Raw genomic sequence first — 15,184 nt, 5'->3', positions numbered from 1 at the left:
CAGGTCTCTGGGTGATGGGGCCCATGGGAAAACCATGAACAATTTCCGAGGTAGTAGTAACTACTGCAAATTAAACAAATCGAAATTCGGAAAGCCACTACATGTTACAAAAGATTGGTTCCTTGGGACTTAGCAGGCGCGCTACTGCGAGACTTGCAGCAGTAGTGTCTAAGAGTCAGCGAGTCGGCTAATGTTAGGGTGCTCAAATTCTTGATACGTGTGTCTTTAGACCAGAGAGAATTGTATCTGTCAAGCCTGTAATGATATAGGTTCAATTCACTAATCGGAAAGCCCTCAACGAGGCTCACTCCATGCTAGCTGGAGTCTATAAACGCCCTAACTCTTAATTTGAGAAATCAGCAATGGCTGTCTTGATGACTTCCGCAACCCTCTCCGGCTGACTGAGTTGAGGCATATGGCCAGCACTGCATCGCACTATTTTGCTGTTGGCTAAACCGGCGAATTGCTCTTGTAGGAACACGGGCAGCAATGCGTCCTGTTCGCAAATAAGGTATACACTTGGTACATCTTTCCAGCCTGTGTATGTAACTGTATCATCCCATCCCTGAGAGGGTTGGGGCTTGAGCAATGTCAGCCATTTCTTTTTCTCGTCCTCTGGTAGATCTCCAAATAAAGACGTTTCTGGCGTTATGCAGTGAGCAGCCCCACCCTAAATTAGCAGAAAAACGGAAAGCGTCAGTGACTCGGTTGTAACCTGAAAATAAATGTCGAAAACTGAAGATGAAATCACCGGGGAAGACGAAACTGACCTCAACAACGAAAAAGGGTGGTGTCTGGTGTGCAAGTCCCTCCGGAATCAGGCCCGCTGTCAAGAAAACTATTCCCACCACGCCGCCTGATTCTCCTCGTTCTTGGCGTCGTTTCATATCCAATCCTTGCATTGCTTCACTTCCAAGAAAGCCACTGGCAGAATGCAATACCAACAAAACATCGTCGCCTCGGGAGACCAATGAGACAATATGTTGACGAATGGCATCGATATCATCTTTCATGGTCGGATTGCCTGGAGAAGTGGACCCCGTACTGGGGAGAGACGCGGCCTCGGTGTTGAATCCATCGGCGGCCAGGAGTGATGAAAGACTGTCGAATACAGATGGGCCTTCCCAAAGACCCGGGACGAGGAGAATTGTTGGTGCCATTATGGGTGATGAAAGTCCTTCGGAAAATATCTTGCTGCTGAGATTGTGGGCTGCGCTCAATGGAAGATTCCCATGTCCCAATCGCGTCGCTTTTGTGATAATTTAAATTAGCGAAACCCACTTCCAGCCGGTTTAGTGCTCACTATCTTTCATCTGAAGGCCCAAGGCGTTGCCGAGAACAGCGAATTGAAGATAAATATGAAAGCCGCGAACGTTGGGCTCAAGTCCCAAATCTTACAGGCTATGTTCAATTTTCGCGCGAGTCGCACTAACTTCAGACTAGCTCGCAAAGCAACATGATCACCTACATGGCTCGATATGAAGCTATACACTCACTCACTTTGGAATCATGGTCCTGCTCCCGACGATACCGTATCAGTGCAACCAAGCGCATAGTTTACAGAAAAACCAACAGATTTATACTTAATGAATATAAGTCGGCGGGAGTTTTCTTTTGTTTTTTTTTATCTAGGTAAGCAGTTCCGTAACAACAGTAATCCTGGCGAAGGCTTGTTATGCTATTGTCCAATTTTGATGGAAGTTGCGCAATTGGAGAAAACCTTGGATGAGAACCAAAATTGCCGACAATAAATCCTAGCCCTAATCATAGATGCATTGAGGTCAATTTTGCTCAGAAGCCCCCTGCCGGAAATGCACTCGCTCTGTTCAATCCATGGAGTACCGAGACAACATAACATGCCCCGCATTTGAGTCAAGAAGAAACGTGAAAGTCAATCCAAGCCATGATCTCGTTGGATGTGGAAACAGGGTAAATCTAGTTGGCGGGGTACCTTGTCACCAACGTGCAAAATACAACCTTGGAACGGTAGGATTTATCAAATGTCAAAACGACTACCGAGGACGTCTCATCTACAGGCCATCCTTCATCGATTATCCACGAGCAGCACGATCCTATTCTGCTGGGGTCTCAAGTGAAGGCGCGTCTTCAATCTAGCTCATTTTAGCTCAGCCTAGTGCTAATGGATCGACATGTGTTCCACCTATTCAGATCTATAGAGAGATCCTTCTGAGTCGTCACTAGGAACGTCTATAAACCTACCCCTCATGGAGAAGAAATGTCTAAAACGATGTTTTGTTCAGATGACTCCACGACCAAGGAAGTTGACTGTAACGATGCAGGATCTTGCAGATAATTCCCCCAATGAAAAAGTGATAAGACGCCCGTGATTCTGCGATTGTGGTCCGATAGTGAAGCGATCAGTATTGACGGACTTGGAGACTGTCAGTAACGACATTTCAAAATTGGACTCGGACATTACTGGTTGGGACGGGTCTCTGCTTACAGCCCTCCCACTACTGAGTGATGTCAGCACACTTGAATCTGACATAAAGACCGCTACAACCGACACGGAAGCTTCATCTGCATTTGATGACAGTGACAGCGCAAGCGTCACGAGCGAAGTAGAGTCTTTGCAAACTCTCATTGCCACCACTCTCAGTGATCTGGTCGACAAGGTACGTTCGTATCCATTGCACGGTGACTCATCTTATCTAGTAGGGTAATGAGGAGGTGTGGTGTGCTTTCATATGCTGAGAACTGATCTAGGAGTCCGAGGTTGCGGCCATTGGGTTCACAAGCACCGTGCAGTCTAACCTGAAGACCCTGGAGAGCCTCGCTAATGATCTCCTAATCGCTCTGGAGGCAAAGGTTACTTCAACCGACGCAACTACCGTCAAGACTGCCGCAACAGGTATTGACTCATCCTTTGCCAGTGCTATCTCTGCATATTAGGAGTCTGTCAGGATTGATCGGGTGAATCAGGATCGATATACGGAAGTTAGGCAAGCATATGCAGGCTTAGGACCATATTCATCTCAAATGTCAAACCCACCCGGACATTTCGTATTCAATAGTTCTCAAAATGATCATTGTTTCTCCGCAGTTCTTAGGCAGAACCAAAGCTTCTATGCCAGTAGCTCATAGGCCGACGATTACAGATCTAGGGGATTGAAATAGCGCGAACGATGACCTAAAATATGAAGATCAAAGAATACAAATTAAAAAAAATAGTTTGATTTTTTCCATGTCCAATATTTTTAGCCGAGTTTTACTCTAATGAATGCTATTGGGCAATGATGGGACTGATTCGGCACTAAGAGCACAAAGCCAATTTGCCTATGCCTCCACATACAAGGAAATGGTAGAAGACCTGGCTACTAGGTACCGACAAATCCATTGACGCCAATAGACCTTAATGAATAAAAAGGCGAGCAAAGAGGGGCAAGGACATATTGCCTATTGCGAATACTTCCCCATGCACACCTGATCTATCACATTTGGCTTTTGAACCAATTTCTCAAGACATCAGTCTGCGAGTGCCAATGGGTCCAGTCGTGCCGCTAGCACTGCAGTCAGTGCCGAAGCACTAATCGAAGCCACCACGCTCGTACTCCATATATTTCCGGACTTTCGGAGTGCCTATTTTGGCATTAGATAAGAATATGGTCGATCTTCGCCCATGTCTTTATTGCCGTGGCATTTTCTCCCAGAATTCCTCTTCCTTCTTTTATAGAATGTCGTGACTGCACCAGACCGTCACTAGTGACAGGAAAAAAATTATATCCCTTCCATTTCTTGAGAACCCTGGATCTGTACACATTACAATGGTGATGCAAGATGTGGGTGTGCAGACCGATCCTGTTCCACCTTCTGGAAGCGAACTAGGTGGCATTGCTCTGCTGCAAACGACAACTACTTCTGCTACTACAACAGCTCCTACAACGGCAACAACAGCCGGTCCAATAGGTGTCCCTGAGCAACATGTAGCTCTAGTGGTAAGATTATTTCCTATTTTCAACAATGCGTTGAATTAAATTTGCACAGGATGACACAGACGAGCCTGGTTCGGATTATGAAGAAGATTTGTGAGAGACTTCCACCTTCATTTGCTTTAATATGATACTAATAACATGAGTCGGTTATGTATACAGTGCTAGTGATACTACATCCCTGAAAAGCGAGATTACTTCGTATCGGTTTGAGAACGGAAGACGTTATCACTCTTACCGAGAAGGACAATACTGGTATGTCCATCTCATGTACCGAATGACACTTCACTAGACAAACATAACCTTTGCTCTAATTTTCAGGGGGCCCAATGACGACAAGCAAAACGAACAACTTGATATTGCGTGCGTATATGGTCGACCATATCCCATGCAGGTCTAACTAACCGACGTCGGAATACAGCCATCATATGTTCACATTATTGCTAGACGGCAAGCTCATGCTTGCTCCAATTGATAAGAGTGTACAGGTATAGCACCTTCATAACAGCGACAGAGAAGTCAAAGGACTGAATTGCGTGCTAACAAGCTATAGAAAGTGCTTGACGTCGGGACAGGAACGGGTATATGGGCTATGTATGTCTAACCTATTGATTTTCTGGTCATTTAATAAGTCCAAATTTGACCCGGTTCCCTTTCTTTTTTTGGCAATTAGTGATTTTGCCGATGAATTTCCCTCTGCCGAAGTCATCGGAACAGACCTCTCACCGATCCAGCCGGAATTCATCCCGCCAAATGTGCGTTTCGAGATAGACGATGCTAGCGATAGCTGGACTTTCGCAGAAGATCTTTTTGACCTGATACATGTACGGTCACTGTACGGAGCATTATCCGACTGGCCGGCATTTTACGCATCGGTTCTCAGACATCTTAGGCCGGGCGGCTGGTTTGACCAGCTGGAAATGTCCATCCAATTTCGATCGCACGATGGAAGTGTCACCGACGATCATGTGCTTGCCGTGTGGTCAAAAATATTCATAGATGCCGGTGAACGTTTCGGGAAGACATTTCGTATTGCAGACCTCGCCAAGGGCTACCTCCAAGATGCAGGATTTACGAATGTCGTGGAGACGAGATACGAATTACCTATTGGGACTTGGAGTTCTAGTGCGCATTTACGAAAGCTCGGCAGATGGAATCAACTCCACTGTGAGGAAGGCATTGAGGGCTGGGCAATGGCTCTTCTAACTAGGGTAATGGGGGTGAGTCAAAAGTCGTTTCAACCCTGATCTACATAGCTTTTCAGCTTGATCCACATTGCTGACGATTTTACCTTCGCTCTACGACTCGGATATTTTCAACAGTGGTCCTACACAGAAGTCCAAGTATTTCTAGCTCAGATGAGAAAAGGTCTCCGCGACCCCGAGACTCATGCATATTTTGATGTGTACGTCAATGCATAACTCTTCAGCTTGGTCTTTCACTAATTGAATGATGTACGCATGCTACAGGGTCTGCGTTTATGCCCAAAAGCCCGCAGATGAGCTAAGTTAAACTATGTTCGACTTTGGCTTCTCTCATGGCCTCGGACAATGGCCATATTTTCCTTTCTTTTTTTTTCTCTCCCCTGCTTCCTTTCTTGCTTATCGACTGTTCAGAACTTGGCTTGGAAAATAATTGGGCGCTTTGTACTTACAAGTCTTGTCTCAATCATCTCTGCAAGGCTATTCTGCTGAAAGAACGCACAGACCGAAGAACCAAGGCGTAAATTACTTGATCACAGCGCATTAGTGTTACACAGTCAACAGTCGATTGAGCAATGACTGGCTGCCAGTGCACACGGCTGCAGAACGGAAACAAACTCCGTTCTCCGCGCACATGCATACATACAGTGATAAAGAATTAAGCAACATTCCGGCGGCCCGTCCGTCAGGCTAGATTTATTCTGGTCTAGCGTCACTGACCAAAACGGAATAGTGCCTTCTCGCAACAGCAGCTTTTCTCTTGTTGAGACTCGTCATTTCTCGCAGCCAATACCAATGTCCCGCAAATATGCCTCCGGCGTGGAAACCCTCCCCAGGAAGTTCTCCACCGCTTTACGCTCATCCTTGCTACCACCGTGATTCAAGATCTGCCGCCGATACTCTAGGCCTGCCTCCTTACTCATAGGATTCTCCTTGAAGCACGTTGACCATATGTCGGCTGCTAGTGTACGGGTACTTCTTGCCATGTCAGCACTTGAAATCGACATCGGAGGATAGAATGTAACTCACAACAGGTATGAGTAGTAGCTAGCCTCTTGGCCCCATACATAATGCGACGTAGTCGCATAGCCGTTACCCCAATCATAGCTCTCTCCGGGTCCACCAAGACCGGTTGTATCTTCCAGTAAATAATTGTAAGCTTCTGAAATATGCATTGTCTGCACATCCTCATGCGAAGCCGGATGATGTATCTGCATGTCGAATTTGCTGAATGCGACCTGTCGGAGAGTCAGGATGCCCTGGTTGAGCTGCTTAGTGGCCCCAAGGTCTCGAGCCAGCGCCGGGTCTATTTCCATGGGTGGTTGTGCTACATTCTTCTCTTTCTGGCGGCCCAACCAATGCCTGTAGTACTTCTGGGAGACATATGAGTAGTGACATGTGAGTCTTCGGAGGCACTCCGGAACCCAGCACCAGTATTCCAACAATTGACTTGGTGCTTCAGTGAAATCCGCTACCGCGCAATGCCCATGGAAGGTGGCGTATTTTGATTTGCCTACCAGGTCATGTATCCCTGTATGCACTGCCTTGTTAAACTCACCCACGCACTTGACAGATACGAGATGTACTAACCATGTCCCAGTTCATGAAATATTGTAATGACTTCGGCGTGCCTCAACAGGGCTGGTTCTGCCTGAGAAACATTACACACGAGTGCCGTCACTACTGGAGCCCATTTTCCATCGGAGTCTAGAAAGCTCTATGCACGGCGTTAGAAACATCCATGACGAATTTTACTTGTCAGCCACTCTGAACATACTGGGTAAATGTTGAAATTGGCCGCGTGGTTGTATTTACCGGCACGAGAAAAGATATCGATGTATAGATATCCGATAAAAGAGGTATTCTGTTCGTCCCAAGCGGAGAATAGATCTACGTCTGGGTGCCAGGTGTGAGAGCTTTCAGAAACATCGACTTTTTTGAATTGCAAGCCAAACAATTGCTCATATATAGCGAGCATACGCTGAATCGTCATCTTCGCAGGAAACCATTGTGATATAAGTTCGTGATCCACGTGGTTTTGCTCCTGTAGCATCCTTGTGTGGTAGAAGTCAAAATCCCAGAGGTGAATAGGGTTACGGGTATTCGCTAGCTCTTGCAGCTTCAGAATTTCTGCCTCTGCCAATGGCTTCAGCGCATCCTGAAGATGCTGGAAGAACTCATCTACGCGGCTAGGCGGGCCAAGAATTTGCCGCGCCAGCTTACGGGCTGCAAAGGAGGGAAAACCCAACAAACGCGATGCTTTATCTCGCAAAACAATAATCTCACGAAATATATCCACATTGGCCTGATATCTGGAACTGCTCTCCAAGAAAACATCCTTGCGTGTTTCCGAGATCTGGCACTCAGACAGTATAAGGGTGGTAATTGGTTTGGTGAGAGGAATTCGATACAACTCCCCTCGGCCGTCTTCATCCACTCCAGTCGACAGTCTATCCAAAGGCACGCCAGCTAGTTGTTGTTCACTCTTCCATAGACAGCCCTGATCTGTTCCAAGGGTTTCCATGAAGTTGACCCGAAGCTCTATCAAACGACGAGATATCCAGGTAAGCCTATCACGGCTCTTGCCTGTTAGATTCATCCCGTTTTCCAAGAACATCCAGTGGAATTTGTCAAGCAACCGATTGTCCTCTTCATCCCTGATGCGCATCGACTCATTACCTCGTACGCGATTCACCAAAGCGAACAGGTTTTCATCCTGAAATAAGCTCATATAAGCCTTGTCCACGAGATCTATCGCCACGGAGGATGCCTTCCTGACATCTGCACTCGAAGAAATGGCTTGGAATAGAGCCATGTATTGTACTCGTGCCTTGATCTCATTGTCGATGCCAGCCAACGGCAAGATAACCGTCTCAAAGTCAGGGATTTTGTCTGCGCAGGAGCTAATCAGGCTAACGGTCGTTCTCTGAATATGATTAACCAGGTCATTTGCATCTTCTTCCAAGTCCTTTGCCGAGATGTCGAACTTGGGAGGTGGAGGTACAAGAGTGACTAGCCCACTCATCTTGCGTGCAAAGGCAGGGCTTTCAGACGAGAACAAACCAGAATAATAAGTAGTCAGCCAATCCTTAGCTAAGATAAGTTAAACCCCTGCTGTATGAACTAACTATGTATGCTAATTGACTGGGGATTGTGGTATTGTTTCCAGGCTATATTGGGATAAAATGTCGTCTGAGGGGTGTATTAAGCACACCTTCCCCTCCCTACTCCACCTAGGCAATTTCATATCGTCTTATTCGTTCGGTAGTTTAGCTATGAACCCAAAGGTAGCATTTTTCCGACACGACCCCTCTTATTATCGTTATTCTGATAATCTTCAAGGGTCAAGTGACGGAATTTTTCAGCGATAAGCCCATTAAAATACGTGCAAGGGCGCCTCATTCCACATATGTTCGTGTCAAGTAACGCAACGAGGACCTCGGCTTTGAAGTGCGGCCACTGAGAAGTACCTGAGACTATTTCCCGGATCACCAATTATGAATATACACGATTCAGTAAACATTCTGTTCCATATTCATCATGTTGGCTTATATCGTACTTTAAATAATAACGAGGAGTAAGCTGTAATCCCATGTTCTTCTCGCCAATGGGAGAGGTTTATCCGGTGACAGAACGACCCCCGTTTGAAAATTGGGCCGCTATTAGTTACCTAATTCTTTTCTTTAGTCAAACAAAATCAAAGAGAACAAAATATGATTTAATTACTTAATTACAACATATCGCGTACTGTAGCTAGGTAAATTATTTTGATGATCCTTGCAGCCTGTTATAGGTATTGTCACAATGAGTATTGGAAGGCATTCCACTCGGCCCCCTCAGGCTTTTTCTTCAGAAAAAAGACTTTCGCACAGGCCAGAGTACCAAGGCGTAGACCATTCATTTCGCTGATCAGAGTGCATCGACGTTACACAGTTGACAGCCTATTGAGAGTAATGATTGGCTGCTGCATATACATTCTACAGATTGGAAGACTAACCGATATGTACTCCGTTCTTCAAATACATGACGAAATGTGACACCGGGAGACAAGCATTAGCTTTAAGCACGAATGGCGGCCCCGTCCGACTAGCTAGACCTGGTTTAGTTTAACCTCCTCGGCACACCCCACATGGCATCCCGAAGTTGATCCACTTTCATCTAAAACGTGCAAAACTACTTGCTCGGACATGACACTCTGGAAAACAGAGCCTGCTGTAGTCTTACCACCAATCTGTGACATCTCGTATTCAGTATGCAGTTAGCTTCAACTAGTCCCTTGGTTCGAAATCAGCCTAATATAGGCTCTTAGGTCGTGTGTAGAAGTAGCTAGCATAAAAGGTACAGCGACGCTGACCTGTACATTAACTAGTCTGCAACTCCATGTGGCGAGTCGGGTCAAATAAGAAAAGCTCACACAGCAAGATGACTGTGACTATGACTACGACTTCCGTTGATGACTTTTCTAACAGCTACCTGCCAGTACGGCAGGTAGTTTTGCTGTTTAGTACCGTGCTCGTGGTATCGATTATCTACTCTATAGCAATTTGTTTTTATCGCCTATATCTTCACCCATTGGCGAAGATCCCAGGCCCTTTTTACGCCAAAGTCACTCACCTATACTCATTCTTCTATAACTTCTGGTGCAGAGGCAAGTTCTACATCAAGATAGAAGAATTACACAACATATATGGTAAGAGCAAGTATCGACAATCGATGGATGAGTGCATTGCCATGCATCAATCATTACTGCCAATGCAAAACTATGCATATCATCTACTTTCATAGAGCCAATTAACCTCATTGTTCTCCTTATAGGACCCATTATCCGCATTACCCCCGATGAAATCCACCTCAGTGATCCGGAGAATTACGATGAGATCTATCGCATTGGTTCTAAGTACTCGAAAAGTCCACCTTTTTATCACGCCTTCGGAACCGATAAGGCAACTTTTACCATGGCGAGCAATGCAGCACACCGTGTGAAACGCGCGGCACTAAACCCGTTCTTCTCGCGCAAGAGGGTTCTTGAGCTGGAAGAAGTGGTTCAGCAAAAAGCAACCAAATTAGAAGCTCGCATTCGGTCTGCACTGAGCGAGCAGGGCTATATTGACCTACATCATGGTTTTCGAGCGATATCGGTCGACGTAATTACCGACTATGCTTTTGATAATTGTTACAGTTTTTTGGATCAATCTGACTTCGGTGTCGACTTCTTCAATATGATCCGTGACTTTGGTCCCGGGTTCTGGTTTTTCCAGCAGTTTCCTGTTCTGCAGCCCTTAGCTTTTGGTCTTCCATTCTGGCTCGTGAAGATGATCGATGGACCGTTGAAAAGAATGATGATGCTACACAATGTGAGAACATACATTTCAAGGGATGCAGTACAATCATTGCTTGTTCAATTACTGACTCTTTTGTCTGCCTATGTAGAGCAGTCGTCGGCAGATTCTCCGCGTCAAGAGTGATATCGACGTGGACAAAAGATCCCAAAGGGCAAAAGAACGACCAACGATCTTTCACCAGCTGCTTAGCCCGGATGCTGCTCAGAATTATGTTGTGCCCACGGTAGATGAACTTAAAGATGAAGCATATATCATTCTTGCCGCTGCTGCCGATACGACAGGCAATGCAATGACCGTAGCTACCTACAATACTGTTCTGAACCCGGAAATCTATAGTACATTGACCGCGGAGCTTAGAGAGGCGTTTCCAGACGCGAGTGCTCATCTAGATTTTATTACGCTTGAGAAACTGCCGTATCTTGTAAGTAAATATTCCAAGACAGACCATGAGCTTCTTTTCAGTTGACGCTTTGGAAGACTGCCGTTATCAAGGAGGCGCTTAGGTTTGTTATCCGAAGCCTGAATATGAGTGTTATTAGTTGCTGACGGATCCCTTTAGGCTATCCTATGGAGTCATTGGACGTCTTCCAAGGGTCGTTCCCGATTCTGCAGCCGAATTTCACGGGTATCATATACCTAGTGGAGTATGTTGTTGTCTTGTTAATCCGCGCATTTCGTATGGCACTAACTTCTTGAAGACACTGGTCAGCATGAGTTCCTGGACAATGCATCATAATGAAGATATCTTCCCCGACTCTGGAAATTTTGATCCTTCGAGATGGCTGGGTCAGTCCGCTGCAGTGAGAAAGGCCGAACACAACCTTGTCGCTTTTGGAAAGGGTTCAAGGCAGTGTGTCGGTATGCCGTAAGTTGACTGACCACGTCTATTTGCCTACTTAGCTCTCTTTGGACATGAAGATGCTGACATTATTGTGTGTTTTGTTACAGTCTAGCATATTGCGAATTGTATGTTACTCTTGGTAGGCTGTTTCGGCATTTCGACAATTTATCAACGGACCGCAAGCCTCGCGAGGATTTATATTACAACGATTATTTTTCATCGTACCATTCTGAGGAGAACAACAAGTTTATCTTCAGGCAGGCCCAATCAATGTGAGCCTTTATTGAATAAGTAATCTTGATAGAAGAGTAGTGTCATCTGATGAACCTCTCACCAAAAAGTCGCATACGCTCCAATGACTTTTGAATCAACAGCCTTGTTATCAGAAAAGGGAAGATTAATATAGGTGGAACACTTGTTTTAATCCTACTACTATGTAAGACAAAACAACAATCTGTGTCTATTGCATCCCAATGTTAAACACCACGTTTCAAATTCTATATTCAAACTAACACAACTCCTAATCACATAATCAATGTTCATACACTAATTGAATTAAAAATACTCCAACATCGGATCATTTTTTAGATGCTTTCTGATCAATGCCATAGCTGCTGGCGGAGCACAAAATTCGCACCAGAATCCCTCCTCCGTTTGGCAATTAATGGTCGCGAAAACTGTCCCGGTTGTTGTGATTAGCTTCCATTTATTGTAGCAGTTTAAAAATAGTAATGAGGAATTGAGAAACAATGGTAAGTAATAGATAGCAGGGGAAACTAACATCGTCCAGGAGCTTTTGTCTCCTTACTCTGTCCGAGAATCAACATCTTCGAGCTTCCTCCATCCGCTATGCTGCCGGTACTACTACGAGCAGTTCCAGTACCACAGCTCAAGTCTAATCCTCTCCAGGCAGCACACCAGTTGGTCGTACCGTAGGATCGATCAAATGGCTCACAGACATGCGTTGGCTGTCCCCGTCGAACCTTTTCGCGAGTTACAGCCATGCCGATCTCAATTCCTTTAGAATCTGGTTCGGTCGCTTCATTTATAATTTGACGACTGAGGTAAGCGATATCACTAGCTGGAGTGGATGAATTGACACGTATGCGTGCGGTTCCAGGGTATAAGGCGTTGTGAAGAAATCCAAGCTTCTGCTCATCGCTTGATAGCTGGGGAACGCGGCCTCGTACTTTAATTCGTAATTGACACAATTAGCAACAGTTCTTTCCTCTCCTTGTTTTCTCACAGAGAACGAGAATAAGGAGAATAAGGAGGGGGAATTTACGATTCATATTTTGTGTCAATGTCATTGTCCGAGCCCATGGATCGTGCATGCGAGCCAGCTAGAGATGATACAGTTAATCCAATATATTGCCACAAGAATAGTAAGATTTGGAAGCTACCTTTGTAAGAACACCGAAAATAATATCATTGTTGCTTAGGCCTGGATTGAGATCGTACTTCTCGGTTAGGTCTGCAGTGTACCGCTCACGTAGCCGCTGTAAACAGGGACGTGGAAAAAAGATAATGCTTGATTCTTCCTTAGGATGGATAATGACTTCGGGAATGAAGTACAACACCACAAGCCAGTACTCCAGTGGCAAGAATAACCTGACTTTTCCCTTTCTGGCCGTTTCGGCGCTCGGATAATCGTTGTATTCCTTCCCAGTAGCCAGTACGTCCTGGTTATAGCCGACCATTGGTGTGGGCGTTTCGCCCCTGGTGAGACCCAGCCAGGCTCGCATGATATTTGAGAGGCCGAACTGATCGCAAAGCGGATGTGGAACACTAGTCGCGATAACTGTTGCGTCGGTGAAAAGAGACAGGTGTATGTAGAGCATGGGCGCATCTGGAGGTTCATCTTTTCGCTCCAGGGGCCACGAATCCGGCCTAACTACCTTCTCTATTTCACTGACGGGATCCAAGATCGCAACTCCATCTTCGGCCGGAGGAGGGTGATGAAATAGTTTCAACTCGGGGCATTCGTCTATGGGATGATTGAATTCGGTGGACGACCACTTAAACAAGAGGTAGTCATCGTCGAATTTGTGTGGAAGACGATATTCCAGCAGTCCATCTGAGGACCGGTTTACCAGGCGTGCCCCTAGTTTGCGCCAATGGTGGCGGATCAGGGAATCAAGGGCATTTTTGAGCGTGGTTTCGTCTAGGCAATTGTCGACGATGAAGAAGGTGCGAGTACGGATGTTATCGATGGGTTTTTGCTGGTCTGTGAGGGCAGCTGGTATCACCTCCATTGCATTGCAGTACTTAGCCAAAGGAACGAGAGTGTCTTACCTTGTCTGAAAGATGGGTCAATACTGAATTATTTAAGTAGGAGCCGGACGGAATCCCATCACAATGAAATTGAATGGAACTCGCAAGTTGGTTCGAGGTAAGCGCTAAACGAACCTTCGTATGGAGTCATGTCTGTCTATAACGAATGGTCAATTGGAATTTTAACTTAGCACGGCGGACCTATACTCCTATGGTGAAATTTGTTACGACTCTTAGAACCTTGGAAAGTTCGAAGCTATACTAAAAAAAAAAAAAAAAAAAAACGTCCGAGCTAACCTTTTCAGGAATTCCATGCGTAGTGCTGCGTCAGACTCAGCAAGAGATCGATTAACTAAGTTAAGCGTGTATTCATAACTAACTACGGAATAATGCTAGCGGTATTAAGCTATTTGTAATAATTTATTTCTATGCTCTCCATAATCTCATTGATGCCTTGTTTAGGATCATCTCCCTATATCTTACATATGGCTGCATGGTGTTCTGTGTCTAATGTGGTGTATTTATAACCAAGTTCACCAGGCCAAAAGGACTCTGACAGACCTTGGGTTTCCGTGTACAATCCATTTTTCGCGCATTTGATGATCGGTTTATCTTGTCTTGATATGTAGAATCCTACATTATCGACGATGTAGACACCGATGTCCAACGAAGCGTGTTGAAATTTGCTGGCCTTAACTGTCCTCTTTCGAATTTGATTATCAGGGACCTTAAAGAAAATCCTAATTCCGTGTCAATTTCAATTAGCCTAGTCCATGCACTCAAAGGATGTAGGTGAAGGTTTACAAATGATTCATCCTTTGCGCCAAAGCTTGCAGGTTTCTCACACAAGAAAGAATAATGGAGACAGCCAGCGACGGCTTGATTAAGCCGATGGGTCATAACGTTAAAGGCCTTCCCTGAAGAACATCGATGTGAGTAAACATTGCATCCATCATATCATCCAGGGCGACGGGGTTTTTATCGAGGCCTCGGACAGTACAATAGTTGTATCCACCCATCTACCCATCAATGCATCGGCATCCATGTTTGTTGCATTGCGAATGACAATTGCCAATTCCCCGTTCGCTGCAATGTTGGAAAACAGACATCCTTTATATGCCACGCAAACGACATTCCACCAAACAAGAATCAGAGAGCGCTTGTATCTAATGCTTGGCTCTGTTCTGATGTCAAGTTTGTGCAATGGATACTCTGAACATTATCGTTACCTGTGGATTCATTAGGGCTGTTAGCCCAATGTAGTGCGTTCTCCATAAATTCAATATCCCGTGGGTTCCATGCATGGAGTGTATGGTATTCATCGTATTCAGTAGCCCCAGAGAGAGCAGAGTGAACAAAAGAAGAGGAAGCCGGTGAGAAGTGTTGGGCCGGAAGCGAATTAGATCAATCTTAAGCGGAAGAATCTAGTATATGGAATCTATAACTGTTTGACTGGTGTCCTTAGTAAAATATATGAGAAATATTCTTGTGAATGTACCATAATGATCTTGATTTCTTCGACGTGTGTCTGTCTTTACCTTACGTGCCTAAACATAGGGTTTACGCGAAGTATAA

General features: G+C 45.3%; 6 protein-coding genes across 6 annotated transcripts; 3 read left to right on the top strand and 3 right to left on the bottom strand.

The window, feature by feature from the left end:
* Nucleotides 1-343: 343 nt before the first annotated feature.
* Nucleotides 344-1,160, bottom strand: UA08_02305 (hypothetical protein; the record flags this gene model as incomplete). The annotated part of the gene is made up of 2 exons (XM_020264332.1): nt 344-670; nt 771-1,160. 2 exons carry the CDS (start codon nt 1,158-1,160, stop codon nt 344-346), a joined length of 717 nt encoding a protein of 238 aa, XP_020122414.1.
* Nucleotides 1,161-2,236: 1,076 nt separating this feature from the next.
* Nucleotides 2,237-2,913, top strand: UA08_02304 (hypothetical protein; the record flags this gene model as incomplete). Its single annotated transcript, XM_020264331.1, has 3 exons — nt 2,237-2,288; nt 2,371-2,636; nt 2,728-2,913. The coding sequence occupies 3 exons, from the start codon at nt 2,237-2,239 to the stop codon at nt 2,911-2,913; spliced, it is 504 nt and encodes a 167-aa protein (XP_020122415.1).
* An 872-nt stretch (nt 2,914-3,785) lies between these two features.
* Nucleotides 3,786-5,462, top strand: UA08_02303 (hypothetical protein; the record flags this gene model as incomplete). The annotated part of the gene is made up of 9 exons (XM_020264330.1): nt 3,786-3,956; nt 4,006-4,046; nt 4,113-4,205; nt 4,272-4,313; nt 4,372-4,438; nt 4,504-4,544; nt 4,624-5,170; nt 5,207-5,355; nt 5,420-5,462. The coding sequence occupies 9 exons, from the start codon at nt 3,786-3,788 to the stop codon at nt 5,460-5,462; spliced, it is 1,194 nt and encodes a 397-aa protein (XP_020122416.1).
* Nucleotides 5,463-5,925: 463 nt separating this feature from the next.
* UA08_02302 (hypothetical protein) lies at nt 5,926-8,177 on the bottom strand (the record flags this gene model as incomplete). Its single annotated transcript, XM_020264329.1, has 4 exons — nt 5,926-6,127; nt 6,182-6,665; nt 6,743-6,869; nt 6,930-8,177. 4 exons carry the CDS (start codon nt 8,175-8,177, stop codon nt 5,926-5,928), a joined length of 2,061 nt encoding a protein of 686 aa, XP_020122417.1.
* A 1,397-nt stretch (nt 8,178-9,574) lies between these two features.
* Nucleotides 9,575-11,701, top strand: UA08_02301 (hypothetical protein; the record flags this gene model as incomplete). The annotated part of the gene is made up of 8 exons (XM_020264328.1): nt 9,575-9,842; nt 9,968-10,506; nt 10,583-10,915; nt 10,957-10,997; nt 11,054-11,138; nt 11,193-11,359; nt 11,443-11,607; nt 11,677-11,701. The coding sequence occupies 8 exons, from the start codon at nt 9,575-9,577 to the stop codon at nt 11,699-11,701; spliced, it is 1,623 nt and encodes a 540-aa protein (XP_020122418.1).
* A 410-nt stretch (nt 11,702-12,111) lies between these two features.
* On the bottom strand, nt 12,112-13,760 carry UA08_02300 (hypothetical protein; the record flags this gene model as incomplete). The annotated part of the gene is made up of 5 exons (XM_020264327.1): nt 12,112-12,524; nt 12,582-12,678; nt 12,739-13,584; nt 13,631-13,653; nt 13,745-13,760. The coding sequence occupies 5 exons, from the start codon at nt 13,758-13,760 to the stop codon at nt 12,112-12,114; spliced, it is 1,395 nt and encodes a 464-aa protein (XP_020121963.1).
* Between the last annotated feature and the right edge of the window lie 1,424 nt (nt 13,761-15,184).

The sequence above is a fragment of the Talaromyces atroroseus genome, assembly GCF_001907595.1.
Source record: "Talaromyces atroroseus strain IBT 11181 chromosome Unknown scaffold_2, whole genome shotgun sequence".
Classification (NCBI taxonomy): Eukaryota; Fungi; Ascomycota; class Eurotiomycetes; order Eurotiales; family Trichocomaceae; genus Talaromyces; species Talaromyces atroroseus.
Note: the sequence above shows the minus strand (reverse complement) of the source record. Positions and strands in the feature narration are given on the sequence as shown.